The 20,676-nt window shown below is 39.8% G+C and overlaps 1 protein-coding gene, 3 long non-coding RNA genes and 1 pseudogene across 4 annotated transcripts in view; all 5 read left to right on the forward strand.

The window, feature by feature from the left end:
• LOC149090779 (uncharacterized) overlaps positions 1-9,843 on the forward strand; it is a gene marked incomplete at its 5' end in the record, with an annotated part of 32,685 nt that extends 22,842 nt beyond the window's left edge. Inside the window, one exon of the mRNA XM_089263597.1 lies at positions 9,535-9,843. Coding sequence (XP_089119723.1) covers positions 9,535-9,843 — 309 coding nt within the window. The remainder of the gene's footprint in view (positions 1-9,534) is intronic.
• LOC149090780 (uncharacterized) lies at positions 2,982-3,889 on the forward strand. Its single transcript, XR_016197557.1, has 2 exons — positions 2,982-3,108; positions 3,157-3,889. It is a non-coding gene; the product is annotated as an uncharacterized LOC149090780 (long non-coding RNA).
• On the forward strand, positions 8,645-9,316 carry LOC149090781 (uncharacterized). Its single transcript, XR_016197553.1, has 3 exons — positions 8,645-8,846; positions 8,916-9,061; positions 9,175-9,316. It is a non-coding gene; the product is annotated as an uncharacterized LOC149090781 (long non-coding RNA).
• A 3,022-nt stretch (positions 9,844-12,865) lies between the features above and the next one.
• On the forward strand, positions 12,866-19,756 carry LOC149090782 (uncharacterized). Its single transcript, XR_016197307.1, has 2 exons — positions 12,866-12,905; positions 19,546-19,756. It is a non-coding gene; the product is annotated as an uncharacterized LOC149090782 (long non-coding RNA).
• LOC149090783 (uncharacterized) lies at positions 15,395-19,429 on the forward strand (annotated as a pseudogene).
• Positions 19,757-20,676: the final 920 nt, after the last annotated feature.

A 20,676-nucleotide genomic window follows, 5' to 3' on the forward strand; every position in this document is an offset into this window, starting at 1 on the left:
AACACTCCACACCTTTTAGAGACGCCACTACAGAGCCCGGATATCAATCCAATTGAGCATGTTTGGAATATGCTCGAAACAAAAATAAGGAAGCACCAAATCAGCAACAAAAACCTCCTGCGAGGCATTACACCAAGGGTGGTGCGCGCTGGATCCAAAATATATAGAAAGACTGGTGCTTTCAATGCCAAATTGCCTCAGAGAGGTGATTAAGATGAAGGGTTATCCCACAAGATATTAAATTTGGAGGTTGATTAAAAATATTGTTCCTTATAGTTAGTAAGTTTATATTAGTTTGTAAGAGTACGTAGACTTTTGTTTACGCAGACATCAGAGTTTCTTTTGTTTTTAATTAATATTATTATGTCAAGTTTGACACTTTACTCTTCTTCTTTTTTAGAGTGATTCGCGCAAGTACAACAAGAGTACGGTGACTTTAGTGGCACACTGTATGAACGCGCTCAGGAGGAATAAGACAATGGGATCATGGCAAAGAAATTTCAATTTCTGTGCGTTGCTGACTTGTGCGCTCATACATACAACCATTTATGTGCATAGTGGGAGCCTAAGACAAATGAACGATCCATTCCGTTCGAGAGCTTGTGGCGTACTGACTTCGCTGCTCGAGCCTCGAGCGTCAAGCCTCGAGCGTAAAGCTTCAAGCGACCGAGCCGAGCAAATACGAAGTTTGGTTGGTCTCTTCGAGGCAGACTTTCGGCCTTGGAAAAAGTTTGCTGTTCTTTTCCAGTCCATGTGTTGTATGTGTAGTGGTTATGTAAAGCGATTTGTTTCGTTAACAGTGCCGCAGCTCTTACTGTTAAAAGACAGTAGGTTGTAGAGGTTAGAGGTGCCAAACTATCGATGGCACTATCGTCACTATCGATGGTCGGGCACTATCGAGCGACTGAACTATCGATGGTTCAATGTCTCGATAGTGGACGATAATATCGTCAAAGGCACGGGATAAATAATTATAATTTTTTTAATTGAACGTTTTGCTATTTTCGAACAAACATCTATCACTACAATAAAAAACAGAACTTAATGGTTTTTAGGTTTTAGCTTTTAAGTCGATTCAGCTTTTATCTTAAAATAAAATTTCACAAAATTTCAGTGTTCAAATTTGTAAGGCCAAGAATCACTGTTTTTCGTTGCGACTATCGACCACTATCGATGGTACTATCGTCCTCGATCGATGGGGCCACCATCGATAGTTTGGCACCTCTAGTACATATGTGCATAAAAGAAGTACAGAATGATTAGAATATCAGAGTGGAGGGTTCAGGGTATCTCTTAGTCGAGCAGTCTCGACTGGAGCCATCTTATTTGTTTTTGTTGTTGTCTCTGTTTTCGTTGTTTGAGGTTATGTATGATTTTGAATATCGTAGACAATTTTTATAGGTGTGTTTTTACGCGCTTACATTATTTATATTTATATTATATTTATATTTATATGTATATACTATTTTTTATTTTTGGTGCACAACAAATGGAATCAGTGCAGAAAATCTAGAGACACTGATAGAATTTGTACACATTGAAATTAAAAGGAACGGTTACATTGTCGACCTGGATGATTTGTCAAAGCGTATTTCGTACATTTGTAAAAGATTCGCAACTCTTTGGCAAAAACACAATCGTACAAAATCCTCTGCATTGCAATATCAAAACGTTTGGCTGAATGAAAAGGAAACAATTTCGTTGCGCTGTGACCACCAATCAATACCCAAAGCAACTGTTCATGGAAGGCTGAAAAAAGATTTCATCGAGTCTTCTAAAAGGACGAAACGTCGAAAAATTGCTGAGCTTTCAAAATCCGATGAATCCATTGTTTGTGCCCTACGTTCCTGCAACTTATCCAGTCCAGCGCTTTCGGAATTCAGTGCCGATGAAATGCTATCGATTCTCGTGCAGACAGGCTTGAGTAAACAACAGTATTTAACTATACGAAGTTTTTTTACTCCAAAGCTACGAAAAACTTCTGGCAGCCGAAGCAGCAAGCTATCCTATAAACATCATTGTCAGTGATTCGCAAGTGAAGTTGAACTGCACACAACTAACAACGATTAATGATTTTGACGATTTAAGTTCATTCTTATGTCCCACTGCAACTGATAACCAAAGATGAACGTCCTAGAAACCGCAAATTAATTTGGAGAAATCCTCGACCGTCAGCTACACGCTACTGCAGACCAATAAGGTTCCAATTTAAAAAGAAACGTCTCAATTGGCCCTTCACGAAGAAAAATACTTCAATGACAAAATTGCCGCTCTGAAACCCACAACGTGCATTGCATCCAATTCACTGATTCAAGTTGAGCATACTTTGCAATTGACTATGGTTGACGGAAAAGTTTGCAGTGCTTTAAGCCAAACATCTTTTTGTACGAGCCCAAACCACTATTAATTCGAACAGCATATTTTTTTTGCAGTGCGCAATGTTTAACACACTATATTGTCAATACTACTAAAGAAAACATGCATTTCGTCTTAAAGAGAACTTTATCCTCTTTATGATGAAAAAAAAAAAAAATAATAATAATGCTTTCTTTCCAACAACAACAAAAATATGAGTAATTTACTAAAACGGTATACTTAAGAGATAAGAAAAATTGGCCACTATTAATTCGTACGCTGCGTAAGCTTACCTTAATCTCAAGAAGAGCAAAACAAAAGCAACTTATGTAACGGAATCACTATCTAGCTATGATCTGCCAATAATGTCACATAATAATGTATTTTAGAATTGCTGCAGATCAGTGAAAGTTTAGCAACGATGGTGGGTAATAAACCAATTTGTGAAGAAATCAGAGTATTGATTAGGAATTATTTTAAATCTGGAAAGAAACTTACGGAGATAGGCAAGCAATTAAATTTGCCAAAGTCGTCTGTGCATGGGGTGATACAAATTTAAAAAAAAAATGGGAATATTGAAAGTAACATTGAGTAATATAGAGGCCGAACATCAGCAATAACAAAATTGTTAAGGCTGATCGTCGCCAATCTTTAAGAAATTTGGCTTCTGAGTGGTCGCAGACAATTGGCAAAACTGTCCACCGAGAGTGGACTCGACTGCAATTAAAAAGTATTGAATATGGTTTTTATAAAGTATGTTTTGTTATTAGCTGTGCATCGTACCCAATAACTTACTCGTAGGCCAAGGAAAAACCCTTGCTTACGCTTCGTCACAAAAAGAAGCGTTTGCAATGGGCTCGGGAAAGGATGTCTTGGACTCAAATGCAATGGGATACCATCATATTCAGCGATGAAGCTAAATTTGATGTTAGTGTCGGCGATACGAGAAAACGCGTCATCCGTAAAAAGTCAGAAACATATTATAAAGACTGCCTTAAAAGAACAACAAAGTTTCCTGCGAGCACTATGGTATGGAGGTGTATGTCTGCCAAGGGATTAGGAAGACTTCATTTCATTGAAGGGACACTCAATGCTGAAAAATATATCAATATTTTACAAGATAGTTTGTTGCCATCAATACCAAAACTATCAGATTGCGGTGAATTCACTTTTCAGCAGGACGGAGCATCATCGCACACAGCTAAGGGAACCAAAAATTGGCTGCAATATAATCAAATGGAGGTTTTAGATTGGCCAGCAAATAGTCCAGATCTAAGCCTAATCGAAAATATTTGGTGGCTAATGAAAAACCAGCTTCGAAATGAGCCACAACGGAATATTGCTGACTTGAAAATCAAGTTGCAAGAGATGTGGGACTGAATTTCTCAAGAGCATTGCAAAAGTTTTTTAAAATCAATGACAAAACGAGTTAAATGTGTAATTCAGGCCAAGGGCGACGTTACACAATTCTAATATTAATTAAATTATTGTTTTGAGTAGGATAGTAAATCACATTACGCAGCGTTCGAATTAATAGCGGTCAATTTTTTCTTATCTGTTAAGTATACCGTTTTAGTAAATTACTCATATTTTTGTTGTTGTTGGAAAGAGAGTATTATTTTTTTTTTTTTTTCATCATGAAGAGAATAAAATTCTCTTTCATATATTCGGTTTTTTTAATATTTCTTACACGTTGCTTACAGATTGGATATCAAAATTTGGCAAGCTTGTTCCCCACAAGAGAAAACCGCTCTTCTGGATAGGAAAAAGAAAATACAAGCAGACTTTCGTTCTAAAATAGGATTGATCGTCGGCCAGCCGAAATGTGGAGGAAGTGGAACATCCAACGACGGAAATTCTGCAAGAAAATTTTTTAGCGATCCGAAATTGTCTGCTGAAATTACAGGATTAGAGGAAAATGTTTAAATTAGGTGTTCAATAGTTCTGTAATGCATATCGTCCGGCTATAAAATTAATATAGAAAAGTTTGGAGACTATACAAAACAACAAATTAAATTGTATCCATAGTACTACACGCCACCGCCTGTCCACAATGTTCTGCTACATGCGCTGAAATAATAAGTTATGAGCTGGTTTCCATAGGAGAATTGTCTGAAGAAGCCGCAGAATCCAAAGATAAAGACATTAAAAAATGTAGAGAGCAACATACGAGAAAAATTTCACGTATTTCAACCAATACTGATTTGTTAAATAGATAGTTACCTAGCTCAGATCTTTCCTTTACTGGTCAAAGAAAGTTAACTTGCAAGAGTAAATGTATGTAAATATAATCTTAGAACTTGATAATATTAGTTATTATATAATTTTAGTTTTTATTACTATTTGCTTCATTTTTTTTTTTTTTTTTTTTTTTTTTTTTTAAATCTTCTGTTTTGTTCTAATGTTATATTTTAATAATTTTATTTTTTGAGGTTACGTATTGGTATAGGGTGCTGGTGGGCTATACGAATTATTGAGGCATGCTATATTACTTATTATATTTTTATAGAATTTTGGAAAAAATTTCATAATATTATCTCCACTAAAAGTATTTTTGGCCGCTCTTCCCATACAAGCGCAACCACTGTGCCTTGTCCAGTCTGGAAATGTCATTCTAATGCTAATAAAATTTCTGAAACCCTTTAAAAGTCGTCTGACAAATTGTCATCTGAAAAAGAATCTGCAATAAAGTAGCATGAGAAGCGTTATCGAGCGGTGTGGCATTCTAGTTACACAATAGCAACAGGGTGGCAACTTCATTAAAAAACGAAGTCAGTTTTTGTGACGGCGTTGATGAAACAAGACGTATAGAGACAAGCTGTTAAGAAGACATTTAAAGAAGTAAGACGTACACGCTGGTGATTAGAAATCAAGTAATCACTGAGTTTTAAAGTTGTTAAAGTTCTCAATACTCTGTTAATTTCAGTAAGTTGATCGGTAAAAGCACTAACCACATTAAAAAGACCTTATGCTAAAATATTTGAGTCCTACGTTATAGAACAATAAAAAAGAAAACCTTAAGTTTTGGAGAAGTGTTTTCAACCAACTACAGTTCATTTGCTTAGAGCAAAATGTATTGCATCGATATCACTATAGATAACCATCAGGCAAAAACTAAATAACTTTTCGCAAGCGTCAGGAAAACGTCACTATTAAAGCATAAAGTAATGCCTATTACAAGGCTAAAGTCCTACAAAGCCAAAGTTAAAAGACTGGATGAGAAAGGTGCCCGCAGATCCTACGAAAGTCTACTTTGACTATTGCAAATGCACGTTAAAGGCATGCAACAACATCAAAAAATATTTCCAATAGTAAGAGTTTTGCACAGAGGAACAAAATTACCTGCGACGTAGACCCAACACCTAAAACTATTGGGCAGGAGGTTGAGTTAACTCTGGATAATGGATTAATAAAGTTGATTTTTTATGGAAAAAAAAAAACAACACTGTTTTCTTTTTTGCCACTTCTACTTCTATACAAGTTTTTCTTTATATTTCTTGCCATTTAATTGTCCATTTTCGCTGGTTACGAATATAAGCACATAATTTTTTTTTTAAATGCCTGGAGAGCGAATGAGCTCTGAGATGGTGCAGCTCATCTATTACAACCATGAGATGGGTAAATTCGCACCAGAATTGATGGACATTTATTCTGTGCCCAGGAAAACGGGAGGGCCGAAAAAAAGATAACTGTACCAGTAGAACGGCTTATTTTGAGAAAAGTGAGCGCTAATCCTCATATTTCTGTGAGAAGTCTTGCCAAAGAGCTGAAGGAATAATGTGGCATAGATGTCTCAAATGAAACGGTACGCAAAGCCCTCATGAGCCATGAGTACAGTTCGAGAGTATCGCGTTTGTTACCCCACAGAATACTGGGATGACGTACTATTTTGTTGCAGTTGTACAATGATGGTCCTCCCAGGGTATGGGGCAATCTATTGACGGCTCTTGACAGCAAAAAAATAATTCTGACTGTTAAATTTGGTAAATTATGATATTGCATTCATTGAAAGCACAATGAATGCTGAGTAGTATCGGCTATAATTGAAGAATGCGAGAAAATCCCCCATTCTTGACACAATTATTATACCCTGAACGAACTGAAAATGGGAAATCACGGTATAATGTTTTTGTTGAAATGTATGTAACAGGCAGAAGGAGGCGTGGCAGACCCCACAAAGTATATACATATATTCTTGATCGATGCGATGAGCTGAGTCGATTTAGCCCTCTCCGTCCGTCCGTCTGTCCGAAAGTATAAACGCGCCGATCTCAGAAGATATAAGGGCTAGAAATTTCCAATTTTTTTTTTTAAATATACGTATATCGAGTTCATCACTAAAAAACGATAGCTCAACCCGATATTTTTATCGATAAAAACCCTATCGAAAATCAGTTATAAAATTATCTCTCCCACATCTTTGAAGGTAGAGTCTCCAAATTTAAAATGTATATTAAGATGCATTTTATACAATTTCGGTTTTTGTTAAAATTTACTCCGCATCTCTATATCCACCACCTCACCATCATATTTGTAAATACTAGAGACTTGTGCTTCGGTATATACATACATTTAAGCATTTTAAGTGACGAGGAAGAAAATTTGGAGAATTTTTTGTGCTTTGACAATAGTTAAAAAAATCAATTGTGGCAAGATTTAGGCGCTGGTAGCTCTTCGTTTTGTTCAAATTGTTTAAAAAGTGAGCAAAACGAAGTATTTTATCGGAGAAAATATTATGAAACAGAAGTAGCTCTTCAGAATGAACAGAAAGAGAATCATGCTTATAACAGCGCTGAAACTAGGGCATAGAGCGCCAAGGAAAAATATACCGTATTAGCTTGCCATGAACTCAAAGTAAAGAGAGGTCTTCAGTATAATTCATCTCTTGACGGATTTGAAAACGATTGGGAAAAAAGAAGTAAGTTTTTAGGGCAGCAAGTCTGTGGTTTCCTTGTTAGGGGGCTGCTTGACAACTGGAAGTATGTTTTAAGCTATACGGTTTCAGCTCGTAGCATAAGACATACAGACTTTAAAAATAAAGTTGAAGAATATATTGAACTATCGCAAGCATTGGGGCTTAATGTCAAAGCCGTTGAAAGCTGATGGCACAGTTTCATGGGGAATAATTAGAAAATTATATGAAACTGAAACCAAAAACTTAAATCGTTTATGTCCGAAATTAACCTTAAAACATGTCAGTCCGAATTGTTTTGAAAAAATGAAAGTTAAATTTGCCTGTTATAGATTCAGGTGGGTTTGCTGATTGCAAAGACAGTGCAGTTGCAACGGCAATATTTATTGAAAAAATTAATAACCTCTTTGATTGCTTAAATAGTCATGTGCTATTTGATAGCAATCCTTATAGATGTGCACTTAGGGAGAAAAATAATATTCACGAATAAGTTCTGGAAATGCGTGATTATTTCCAAAATCTGCAGTATCCACACAAAGTGTATTGCATTGATGGGATGATAATTACAATCTCATCGGTAATTGCTTTGGCAGAAAATATTTGGAGTGACAACAATGATCTTTTCTTTGTTGCCACATCCAAATTAAATCAGGACCCGTTGGAGAATTCATCTTATTTGATTAGATGCCGGGGAGGAACAAATAGTAATCCAACAGTATTCGAATTCAATACAATAATATCTAAAATGCTATCCATGAAAATGATGACATCAACTTCGGTTCCTAGAAAAAGATTTGATGTTGGCGAATATCATAAAAGATAGCGGGTCCCAATTATCTGTTTTTCATGAACAATGCTATTCATGTCACACTCCAACAGATATTGAACCTTTAGATGATGATTTAGAAATAGAATTGTTATTAGATACAACCATTGCCAATATTCAAAATGATTTTTATGAAAATGCATTGCGATATTTTGCTGGCTATCTTCTACACAAACTGTTGCAAAAACTGATTGCGAAGTTTGTACAAGTCTTCTAAAATCATCAGACGAAATGCAGTGTTCTTCCGAGTATTTGATACTCAATAAAAATGTTCATTATATAAATAGATGTCCTAAAATTGAAAGCCCGCCATGACCATTTTTACAATTTGATAAAGCTGCATTTCGAAACATTTAGGACAATTTTCGAAAAGAAAATTGTTCTGTACTGCATCAACGCTACAGCAAAATCATAGTTTCCCCCACCCATCTATGCTGCCAGCATCGAAAATTTTTAATTAATTAATTAGTTTGTTTTGATTTTAATTAGAAAAAGTTGTAAGTGGCAAACTGAAAAGACTGCCTCTGGTTCATCCGCAACTCATGATTGATTTTCAAAAATCTCGATTCGGCAGTCGATATATCAAAAAATATACGAATGTATTAATAACGAAAAGGTATATTTAGTACATATGAATATGTCTGCTTTTTATGTGTGTAATCACCCTTTTTATGTATTAATATTTCTAAATCGTGTCAAGAATTTAGTTTTTACTAATTCGAAGTGATTGTTTACCTATATCAAGTGTGTAATGTAAGTGATTGTCCCAAACATTGAAAAATATTACAAAAAATCAATTTCCAATTTTTTTTTTTCCAAAAGGCTCCGCTTAAAATTCCAAGGGTTTGTGATACTAGATGGTTGTCCATTGAAATGGCAGTTACACGAATTTTAAACCAGTGGCATAAGCTCAAAACTCACTTTGGAATTGCTGCTATGCAAGAGAAATGCAAAACAGCTAAAATTCTGTATGAATCGTTTTGTGACACTAAAATACATTTATACTTGCTTTTTTGAAACCAATATTGCAAGATTCGGTTAATGCGACAAAGCTTTTAAATGATCTTGTATTCGCTATCAGGTCATTAAGAGAAAAAATAATTCCTCCTAATAATGAAGTTGACATTATTAATGACGATTTTGAAGAACATGTCAGAACCGATTTATATCTCGGCTATGAATTTGAGCAAGAACTCAAAGCAGTGAAAATTGAAGCCATTGAAGAAGAAATTAGAGCTGGTCAAACAGTTGAAGCAAAGGTATATATTTTCTAAATTCTTTTATATTTGTTATAAATAAAATTTTTTTTAATTTCAGGTTACCGGACAATTTTAATATTTTGAAACAGATTGATGCTTTTTCTGTTGAGAATGTGTTAAAAAATAAAAAAAGGAGCATCATTCAAATCCTTGAGTTTTTGAATACTCCCAACATCGACAAGATTGAACGAGACTACAATCGCATTTCCCTGGTACAATGGGACAATGTCGATGAAACAGTAAAATTCTGGAGTGAAGTTCTCAAATACCGGGATTCTGGAGGAAACTGCCAGTTTTATGATTTGGCTTCAGTTGCTCTGCAAATGCTTTCTTTACCTTGGTCGAATGCCGAGGTAGAGCGGGTATTTAGCCAAGTAAATTTGGTGAAAACAAAGCTTAGAAATAGACTACACGTTGATACGTTGAACGCTATTTTAACCATAATGTCCATATTTAAATATATATTTTTAAGCTCGAAATTATTTTTTTAAATTTCAGATATGGACTGCATCGACACAATAAGTTGTTAATAAAAATACCTATAGTTTGGTGTTCATATACATATGTAATTAAAATCAGCTTTTTTGTCAACCTTTTTCCCTTGAATCCAGCTTTTTTTTTGCTCAGAAAAAGTGACATGACTGTGCTTGACCAAGAAAACATCGATGGGCATCGACATCGACGTTTTTACTCAAATTTACATCACTACTTTCGGTAAACTGTATAATTGGTTTCTCCCAGTCATTCAGTCTCGAAAGTGCACACTTACCAGTTTTATACAGAAAAAAAACAAGAAGTTCAATGCCAAAACCTTCGATAAACTTTATAAATGATTTCTGCCAGTGCGCGTTGGTACCACTCTCGCCATGCTTGAACCGTTTGAGAATTATATAGTCGCTGCTTTGGTAAATAGCACCAGTGTTGCCGAATCAGCTAATATGTTATTGCCGAATCAGCTATTTTGTAGCCAGATCTGGCTACTTTTTAAGGTCGATTGCTACAAAAATGTTCAAACGGATTATAAAAGCGACAATGCTGAAAATGACGAGTTTGTGGTCACAAATGAAATATTATTAAAATTAAATTAATAAAGTTGGCTTTATATGAAAAAACAGCACTGTTTCCTTATTTGCTACGTTTTCAGCTATTTTAGAAGAAAGTTGGCTACTTTTAGCTACTACTCGGTTTTGCTACCTTTTCGAAAAGAAACCTGTAGTGGCGCTGGAATAGAAAAAAAAAGCAGCCTAAAAGTAAGCAATCCGCTGAGCTTGGAGTGGCTTAGAAAAGTTGATCACGCGATCACGGATGTGGCAATCTTAAATCTGGATTAATAACAGGAGAAATTGTCACTCTCACCTAGGCCATAAAAAACTGTTTCCAAGCGATGACTTGCCGCTTCATGGGATCGGCCATATTTTCCTCTTTCTTTTCCAATCCCAACCACCGACTGAAAAGGTTGTGCAAAAATCACACTGTGGAATAGTGAAAAGTTAATTTGAAAATTAAAGAAAAAATTTATCTCGTGTAAGCCCTCCAAGTGTACATACGCGTTCTGCAAAAGTAAAGTAAAGTTAAAGAAATCTTGATACAAATATACCACAAACCTCCTAACAGTGTTGAAGTGCTGCTGCAGTGTCTTCTCTAAGACACGGTGATCGTAGAAACGGCCAAAGTCGTCAAAACTAGTTTTGTGCCAGCGAAATTGCAAAGTGGAGCCCCGGCCACACACCGGCGGCCACGCTCAAAACAGCTGAGCAAATTAGCTGGGCTTTCGGAAGAAAGCTCAACTGGTTTGTGTCTTCGGAATCGTCATCACCCAAGAAATATAGCATACTTCTAGGGCGAAGTAAAACAAAAGAGCGATGAACACTGACAGTCTAGCAGCTGAATCCGAAAGGATTAAGGCAGTAATGCAGAGCAGAATTGATGCACGTATGGCTGAAATACGTGCCAGAAGCAGCGATTCGTCCCTGAAGAAAATCGATGTGGCATCCATCCAAGGACCGAAAGCACCAGGCATAAAACGCAAGCAGCTAAGCTCCCCTGAAGCACTAGGTTGATCTTGCTGTGCCTCGACTCACAGCTTGGGTTGGTAAGCCAATGCACAAATTTACAATTATTTAGCACTTCACTTTGTACTAGACACAAACACTTTTCCCTTTTGGACTGCATTGAAGTATTAAAAATACTTCCTCCGGTTCGAAGGACCTTGAATGAATACACTTGACTATGATGGTGTTTAGTTTCGTATTGATCTTTATTATTCTGAGCCTGGGTTTATATACCCAGACTCATGTATAATTTTAACCCTTAAATCTAATGTATCTATTGCTGAGTGTGTAAGGCTCAGCATTGGGCTATTACATATTCTTATCTTATCGCTGAGTGTGTAAGACTCCGCGTTCGTCTCCTTCGTAATCTGACTCTGGGGTTGCAAGGGTTGGTCTTCATTTGTATATTTATGCAGTCCGTACATGTGGCCCTTATCGCTATCACAGCGCACTACCTGCTAGTCGCTGAGTGCGTCGGAGGCATGTATACGATCATCGTATATTCATATGTTCATGCCTGAACAGGGGGTCTGCTGCAAAAACCCACATAAGCAAAATTCAAGTCATACAAAACACAGCATTAAGGACTTTGACCGGAGCCGAATGGTACGTCAAAAACGAAACACCGACCTCGAGATGCCGACATTTGCTGAGCTCATTGGCCGACACAGCACAAGGTACGCGGACAGATTATCCAGCTACCCAAACCAGCTTGCTGTCAACTTACTAACAAACACCATCAACAGAAGGCTGAAAAGACCACACCCCCTGGACCTGAGAAGCGACCTCAATTAAAGTAAAATCTAGTAATAAAGGCATAAAGCCAATTCAATAGTGAATGTACCCTTATAAATGCGCTATAGAGTCAACAACAAAAGCTGCAATAAAACTATAATAGAAAAAAAAAAAATAAAATAAATTTTAAATTGAAAGTACTATTTCTTTTGTGCAAGTGCCAAACTAATGAGTTCGGTAAGAAGAAAGTAGTGGCATTTCCATAAGTCAGAATATATGCCTAAAATCATTTCGCACAAACGTCTTTGCTGGTTTGGCACCCAGCAAAAATTTTAATTTTTTTTTTTTTGCCGACGTGCATCCGCGCATACGAAATATTCTCATCGCGCTATTTGGATGACAGCTTCTGCGCACAATTAAATATTCGCATCTGCGCACAACTAAATATACGCATCGCGCTATTTGGATGGCAGCATCTGCGCACAAACACATTTAAGCAGTGCTGCAGAATACCGCATCTTATATCTCATATCAATAATCATGGCCTATTTGACTTTTGGCGAATATTGTTGTATTAATTTGCATTATAGGCACAGAGTTTATCTTTTTTTGTTTGCACTTCACTGTGAACCAAATAGTAATTAAATAGTGGAATAATTTAAAAATAATATTAGTCATTGTTAAGGCATTTGGATATTTGCCCTCTGAATTATTATATTATATTATATATTATATATATATTAAGAAATTGAATTATTATCGAAATTGTATAGGTTAAGTAATTGAAGCTGAACCACTGTACAGAGAAGTTGTTGTTGTACGCGCTAGCACGGGAGTGTCGCTCTCCAAAAGATCGCTCTCTCGCTGCTCGCGGTTAGATGCGCATAGGTGCGCTCTCTACTGTGCAAGCTGCGCTTGCGTTGATGTTAAATTTAATAAATCAGTACAAAATTGAACACCGGTGCCAGCACTTCATATTCACTTCAGAGAGACCGCAAGTTGCTGTCCACATTTTTTTTATAAATATATTATACACTGGCCCATCGAAGGACCAGACCCCTTTTGGAAGGACATTTTTGGTGCCCCCGGGTGGACACTCTCTAGAATTGAAGGAAGCTGGATTATGGATTTTGTGGAAAATCAGGGAAGTACATAAATACATAGAGCACATAGATGACCAAGTAATGCAAGCGATAAATAAATAAATGCATTACTTGAGACATACAAAATATTAATGTATGTACAATCTACGCCTATGTACATTGTGTTGAGCTTGTTTAAAATTGAAATTAAAAAAAAAAATAAAATAAAAAAATAAGGTGCATAATGTAATTGACCTTTGATATGCAAAAAAAAAAAAAAAATCAAAATTGCCTCGCATAATCCAAGTTTTCTTTGGCGCCGTTAGTGTGTTACAGTTTTTTGCTCATTTTCGTCTCGCACTTTCGTTGTGCGCTTGCGCTCACAGCTCGCTCTCGCTCGCACATAAAAGTTCGTTCTCGCTTGCACAGATAATTGCGCTCTTAATTTACGCTCTTCATTTGCATGCGCGCTTGCAATATCGCTTGCACTTATACATAGTTGCGCTCTCGTTTTACTGTCTCGCTTGCACATATTAGTGCGCGCTCAGTTTGCGCTCATTGCATACTCACTTGCTATATCGTTTGCACTCGCGCTTATACAGTAAATTTCGCTTTAATTTACGCTCATCATTTGCATGCGCGCTTGCAATATCGTTTGCACCCACGCTTGCACATGCAGCAGCGCTCTCGCGTTGCGCTCAAAACTTACGCTCGTCACTTGGATATATTCTCGCTCAAAACTTGCACTCTCAATCTGCGCTCAATCTGCACTTATATTTTGGCATTCATACCGGCGCGCTCTCGCTTGTGAATGCATTGCACTCAGTCGCTCTACAGTCAAATATCACTCAATCGACCACTTGCCCAAATAGTCACTCAACATTTTGGTTATTGTCTTCGCTATATCGTTATCAGCTGTCTGTAACAGTCACTCAGGTATAGTTTAACACTGAGATTTATTACGATCGCGCGCATTTGTTAATATTCTTGACTTGCTCTTCGCTTGTTGTCATACATTAAGTGAATTTTCATTTCTTTCGATTGAAATTGGTTTCAACTGAGCTTCACTTATAGCATCATGACTAATAAGCGAGGAAAGAATAGGTCTATGGACGAGTCATCAACGGAGCGTGTCGAAGCTCTGTTGGCCGTTTACAAAAATGTTACAAACGATATAACACGCATTAATAAATCATTAAAAGATTACACTAAACCAGTAGAGCCATTTGAAATTGAATGTCGACTTGAGATACTGAACCGCTACATAGAAAAGGCCTTTAAGACACAACAAGAGTTGGACGACATTAACGCAGATTTAGTGCCTCGGTCAACGTTAGAAGATTTGTGTGTATCGACCAAAGCACTTCTTATGAAGCGAGGTAGTGATAGCCAACCTAAAAGTGAGAGTCCCGCTAACTCTACAATGATTAGCTCAGTGTCTCACTCTAGGAATCTACCGAATATAAAGCTGCCAAAGTTTAGCGGAGAATATTCGGAATATAAGAATTTCATTGGACTTTTTGAGAGTTTAGTCGACAACGAGCCAGGGTTATCAAATATAGAAAAGTTTAATCACTTGTTGTCATGCTTGGACAAAGAAGCATTAGGCACTGTCAAGGCATATCAGGTGACAGATGCAAATTACTCAAAAGCGTTAGCTGCTTTAAAAAATGTGTACGACAATCAGTGTCTCATATTTTTTAACAGTATTTCAAAACTATTTGATCTCCCACACATGTCCGAACCGTCAGCATCATCTTTGCGCATGCTGATAGACTCAGTCCGTGCCATTTACGAATCTCTATTATCGCTAGGATCTGATAAGCAGATTTCGAATGCCATGCTCATCCATTTAGTAATGATGAAAGCGGACGCTGGCACGCGCTCTAGGTGGGAAGAGAATCTTGACTACAATAAGCTTCCATTGTGGCAAGATTGTGAAGCTGCCTTGAACAGACGGTATCAGCATTTAAGTGATGAAGACTCATCTGGTACACGTCGTAAGGTAGCTCAGGATCATAGGAAAAGAATTGGGAAAACTTCACTAGCTGTCGCTCTGCCCAGTGAGCCGCAGAGTCCCAAATGCGTGTTTTGTAAAAGGAACGATCACTTCATTCACTCGTGCTCGTCGTTCGCAACAATACCTTGCCAGAAACGTTTTACGTTCGCAAAGAGCTATCCGCTCTGTGGCTGCTTGCAAATCAGCCCACTGTCGTGTGTGCTCTAAGCCGCACCATACCATACTGCATAGATACAGCTCTGAAGCGGCTCAAAGTAGCTCAGCAGCTGTATCAGCAGTCCCTCGTGTCACTTCGTCACAGATTTCATCTGTAAATCACGCACGGACAGCCTCTGATCAAGTTCTTTTGGCAACTGCAGTTGTGAAGATAAAAGATCAATCTGGATCTTATCACTTAGCTAGAGCTTTATTAGATTCCGGCTCGCAAGTTAATTTCATAACTGAAGAACTTGCAAAACAGTTGAAATTAAAACGGCAAAAATCTGGGATTCAATTGTTGGGCATTGCTAATTGTCAGTCACCTGTTCGGCACAGCGTGCAAACTTCGATAGCGTCCCGAACGGACGACATAGAAATCCGAACAGACTTTGGTGTGTTACGTTCCATTTCGTCGTATCAACCAGAGAAGCACACTGAAGAGATCAATGTACCTGACAATGTACAATTAGCTGATCCTCAATTCCACAAGCCGCAACGTATTGATTTGTTGCTCGGTGCTGATATCTTTTTTGATATATTAAGAGAAGGCAAAATAAAAGGACCCGATAACAGCCCAACATTGCAATTGACTGCCTTTGGTTGGATTGTATCTGGTCGCTGCCGAACATTGAATGCAGCTACTAGTTCGTCGACTTTCATTAGCGTCGTAAACGACGACATAGCAATAGATTCAATAGTTCGCAAGTTCTGGGAGTTGGAAGAAAAGCCAAATACAATTAATTCGATTTTGTATACCCCAGAGCAACAACTGTGCGAGAAGTCATTTGTGGAGACTATTTGCCAAACTACCTCGGGTCGTTTCAGAGTGTCGCTGCCATTCAAATCAAGCCCACATTGTCTTGGTACGTCTTATGACACAGCCAAGCGACGATTTCTGGCCTTGGAAAGAAGAATGAGCAAGCAAGAAGACATTCGGCCAATGTACATTGACTTTATGAAAGAATACTTGGCCTTGGGTCACATGAGCCCAACTAACAATCAAATTCCGAGAGAGCCGCATTATTTCATCCCATATCAATGCGTGCTAAGACCGCACAGCTCATCCACTAAACTTCGAGTAGTGTTTGATGCCTCTAGCAAGTCCTCCTCTCAATTGTCGCTGAATGATCTACTCATGGTGGGTCCGACCATCCAGCCGCAGTTATGGGAGACTTTGCTAAGATTCCGACTTCGTCCTTGGGCTGCTACAGCAGACATCGCTAAAATGTACCGTCAAATTGAACTTGACGAGTCCCACCGCAACTTTCAACTTATTGTGTGGAGGGAAACGCCCACTGATCCGTTACAAATCTTTCGATTAAACACAGTAACGTACGGGACAGCGACTGCTCCATTCTTAGCAATTCGATGTTTAAAACATCTAAGCGACTTGCATGCTTCCACTCATCCAGCTGCTGCAAGATCGTTAGCCCGAGATTTCTGTGTTGATGACTTGTTGACAGGAGCAGATAGCGTTGAAGAATTGTGCTTGTTGCATCGAGACTTGATAGCAATTCTTCAAAAGTTTGGATTTCCTCTCACGAAATGGTTGTCCAATTGTAAACAACTCGCAGCACAACCAGCTAGAAACGATATAGTTATTGGTCATCAAGAGGACACAAAAACATTGGGATTAATTTGGAATCCAATGAATAACAGCTTTAGATATTCCATGAACTGTCCAGTGGAAGTTCAACAGACCAAAAGATCCGTTTTGTCATTTGTAGCAAGGTTATACGACCCCTTAGGTTTGTTAAGTCCGATCGTAACTCGTGCGAAGGTCCTTTTACAGGAAATGTGGTTGCACAAACTTGGGTGGGATGACCAATTGCCTGTTCAAATGAGGCAAGAATTTGAGGCAGTAACTAGCTGTTTCTCAAATCTAAACTCGTTACATATACCTCGTTACGTTGGCACACTTAAATCGAAAGGATGTCAAATCCATGGATTTGCTGACGCCTCAACGAGAGCTTACGGTTGTTGTTTATACGTAAGAATGCAAACAGATAAGGGTATCACTACCAGGCTGCTAGTCGCCAAATCTAAGGTAGCGCCCTTGAAAACAAAATCTGTTCCGCGGCTGGAGTTGTGTGCTGCAGAATTGTTAGCTACCTTATGGGATGCGGTAAAGAAAGTACTTGATGGTCCTATTAATCAAGTCACATTTTGGTCAGACTCTGAGGTGGTGCTTCATTGGCTGCGAATGCATTCATCTAGCTTGAACACATTCGTTGCTAATCGCGTTGCAACCATCCAAGAGTTGACAACTAATGTATCTTGGCGTCATGTACCAACGAAAGACAACCCAGCAGATATTGTATCTCGGGGATGTTCAGTTGAGGAGCTTAAAACATCATTGTGGTTTTGCGGACCAGGATTTTTAAAGCTTTCTGACACATTGTGGCCAGCCAACCCACAAATAACCCTATCAAAGGAGTTAGAGCTGCTAGAGAAGCGTAGAACTGCAATTACTATGATCGCGGTCGATGAGGTAACAAATCCTATCGTACATCTTATTGAGTCAACGTCATCATTTTCTAAGCTAATCCGCATCGTTGCCTATATGTTCCGCTTTATCAATGGAAAACAAGAAAGTCATTCTTCACTTGTTCCTACAGCTTCTGAGTTAAGCTTCGCATTCCTTGCAGTTATATCTGTAATTCAACATATTGAATTCAGCGAAGAAATAAAGAAAATAAAGAAGTCAGTCGTGTTGCAACCGTCATTGCAAAAACTGACACCGTTTTTGCACCCACATCAGCATGGCAGGCGTATGTTATGGTTGCTACGAGTAGGAGGTCGTTTATTGAAGGCACCATTAGCACATAATGCCAAATTCCCATTATTGCTTCCAAAAAAGTGTCGTTTCGTAACGCTTTATTTGGAGCATTTGCATCGCTCTCATTGCCACGCCAATCCCCTAGTACTAATGGGCCTGCTTCGTCAGCAGGTTTGGCTGGTCAATGCTCGACAGGCTTGCAGTGCAGTAGTCCGAAAATGTGTGCATTGTTTTCGCTACAAGCCGAAACTCTTATCCCAAATAATGGGCAATCTTCCCGCTGATCGCTTACATGGAAATAGGCCATTTGAGATCAGTGGAGTGGACTTTTGCGGTCCAATACTAGTTTCGCTGGGAATTCGTGGCAAATCGCCAGTCAAAATGTATATTGCCATATTTGTTTGCTTTACTTCGAAGGCAGTGCATCTTGAATTAGTCACCGATTTAACCTCAAATTCATTTCTGATGTGTTTATCTAGGTTCGTTGGTCGACGTGGGCTTGTCCGGAAGCTGTATTGCGACAATGCCACCAATTTCGTGGGTGCTGCACGCACGCTGGACCTCAAAACTACGTTCCATGGCAACACAGCGGACATGGAAATGTTTGCTGCGGAGCGGGGCATGGAGTTTGTGTTCATCCCTCCTCGAGCGCCGTATTTTGGCGGCCTTTGGGAAGCGGCGGTGAAATCCGCCAAGGGTTTGCTGCTGAAAGCGATGGGCAGCGCTCGATTACGGCAAGACGAGGTGGCCACCGTGCTGGTCGAGGTCGAGGCCGTGCTCAATTCGCGGCCAATGGTCGCTCCCAGCAGCAGCCCAAACGACGGCGAAGTGCTCACGCCAGGGCACTTCCTGATAGGAGCAACGCTCGTGCCGCTGCCAATCGCGTCCACAGAGCCAGTCGACGACGCCAAGCTGACACTTTTAAAAAGATGGCAGCTGACATCCAACATCAAGCGTCGATTTTGGAACGACTGGTCAAGGGACTACCTGCTCAGCCTGCAGCAGAAATCAAAATGGACGAAGGAGAGGCAGAACGTACAGGTCGGAGCAGTCGTGCTCGTGGGAGAGGACAACGCTCCTCCACAACAGTGGATGCTAGGCGTGGTGACGGAAGCCATAGTCGGAGGAGATGGTAGAGTGCGCGTAATTGTCGTAAAGACAAAAAATGGCACATATAAAAGGGCAATTCCTTGCGTCGCACCACTGCCACTCCACAAATACACCATATGATTGAAGCCCTGCGGCCTTTCAACGCGGCCGATGTTAAGGCATTTGGATATTTGCCCTCTGAATTATTATATTATATTATATATTATATATATATTAAGAAATTGAATTATTATCGAAATTGTATAGGTTAAGTAATTGAAGCTGTACCACTGTACAGAGAAGTTGTTGTTGTACGCGCTAGCACGGGAGTGTCGCTCTCCAAAAGATCGCTCTCTCGCTGCTCGCGGTTAGATGCGCATAGGTGCGCTCTCTACTGTGCAAGCTGCGCTTGCGTTAATGTTAAATTTAATAAATCAGTACAAAATTGAACACCGGTGCCAGCACTTCATATTCACTTCGTCACCGATGAGGAGTATGGCGAGTGGATCGGAGAGGTCGGCGGGGAGGTGGAGGACGAGGTGATAGTCATTTCCGACTCGGAGGAGGAGGAGATGACTGAACCCTCGCGGGTGAGTGCCAGCTGCGCTGCCAAGGTGGTGGGGGGTCGGCTGGAGCACCGCGCCGAGGTCGTTATTACTTGGAGCGAGCCCCTCACCCCGAAGCCCGCGGGGTTCACGCTGGAGGAGATCCCGCCCCCCCCGAGATGCCGCGGACGCCACAACAGGCGACGCCACCGCCGCCCACACCACCGGAGATGGCGATGTACGCCGACGAGGAGTGGCGGCCCATACGGTTGCCCGGCCGGCCCACGCTGCAGCGCCAGACGTCAGAGCCGGCGCCGCCACCGCCCAGGAGGCCGGTCTTGCAGCGGCAGGCATCCGTGCCCGAGGCAGGAGCAGCACAGTGGCGGGAGCTACCGCGCGCGGAATTGCCGCGGGAGGTGGAGGAGCACGCCACCCGGATGGAGGCCCAGGGCAGCGGGCGCACCGCCCGCATCGTCTGGGCAAATGGGAGAAAGCATCGGGTGCGACGGGCACGTACTGGGTGCAGGGCTTTCGCCTTCTATTAAGAAAAAATTTTGAGAATAAAGGGAAAAAAATTTTTAAAAAATTTTAAATTTGTCATAGCTACACCAATTTTGGGGTACTCGTTGGGAGTCCTGGCCACCATCGATGCCTGCCACGCGACGAAGTCATCCGGTTGACCGTGCTTGGGCGTAGGCGCGTTTTGTTGGCCGAATCCTCGCGCACTGGCCAGCGATTTTGCTGCGAGCTGTGCGCGAATGAGGAGTGGCCGCAAAATGCCAGCCGGCGTCAAAGTTCGACACTGGTGGTAGTTGCGAACGACAT

Source organism: Drosophila navojoa, chromosome X (genome assembly GCF_054131105.1).
Source record: "Drosophila navojoa isolate 15081-1374.11 chromosome X, UAZ_NAV_1.0, whole genome shotgun sequence".
Taxonomy (NCBI): domain Eukaryota; kingdom Metazoa; phylum Arthropoda; class Insecta; order Diptera; family Drosophilidae; genus Drosophila; species Drosophila navojoa.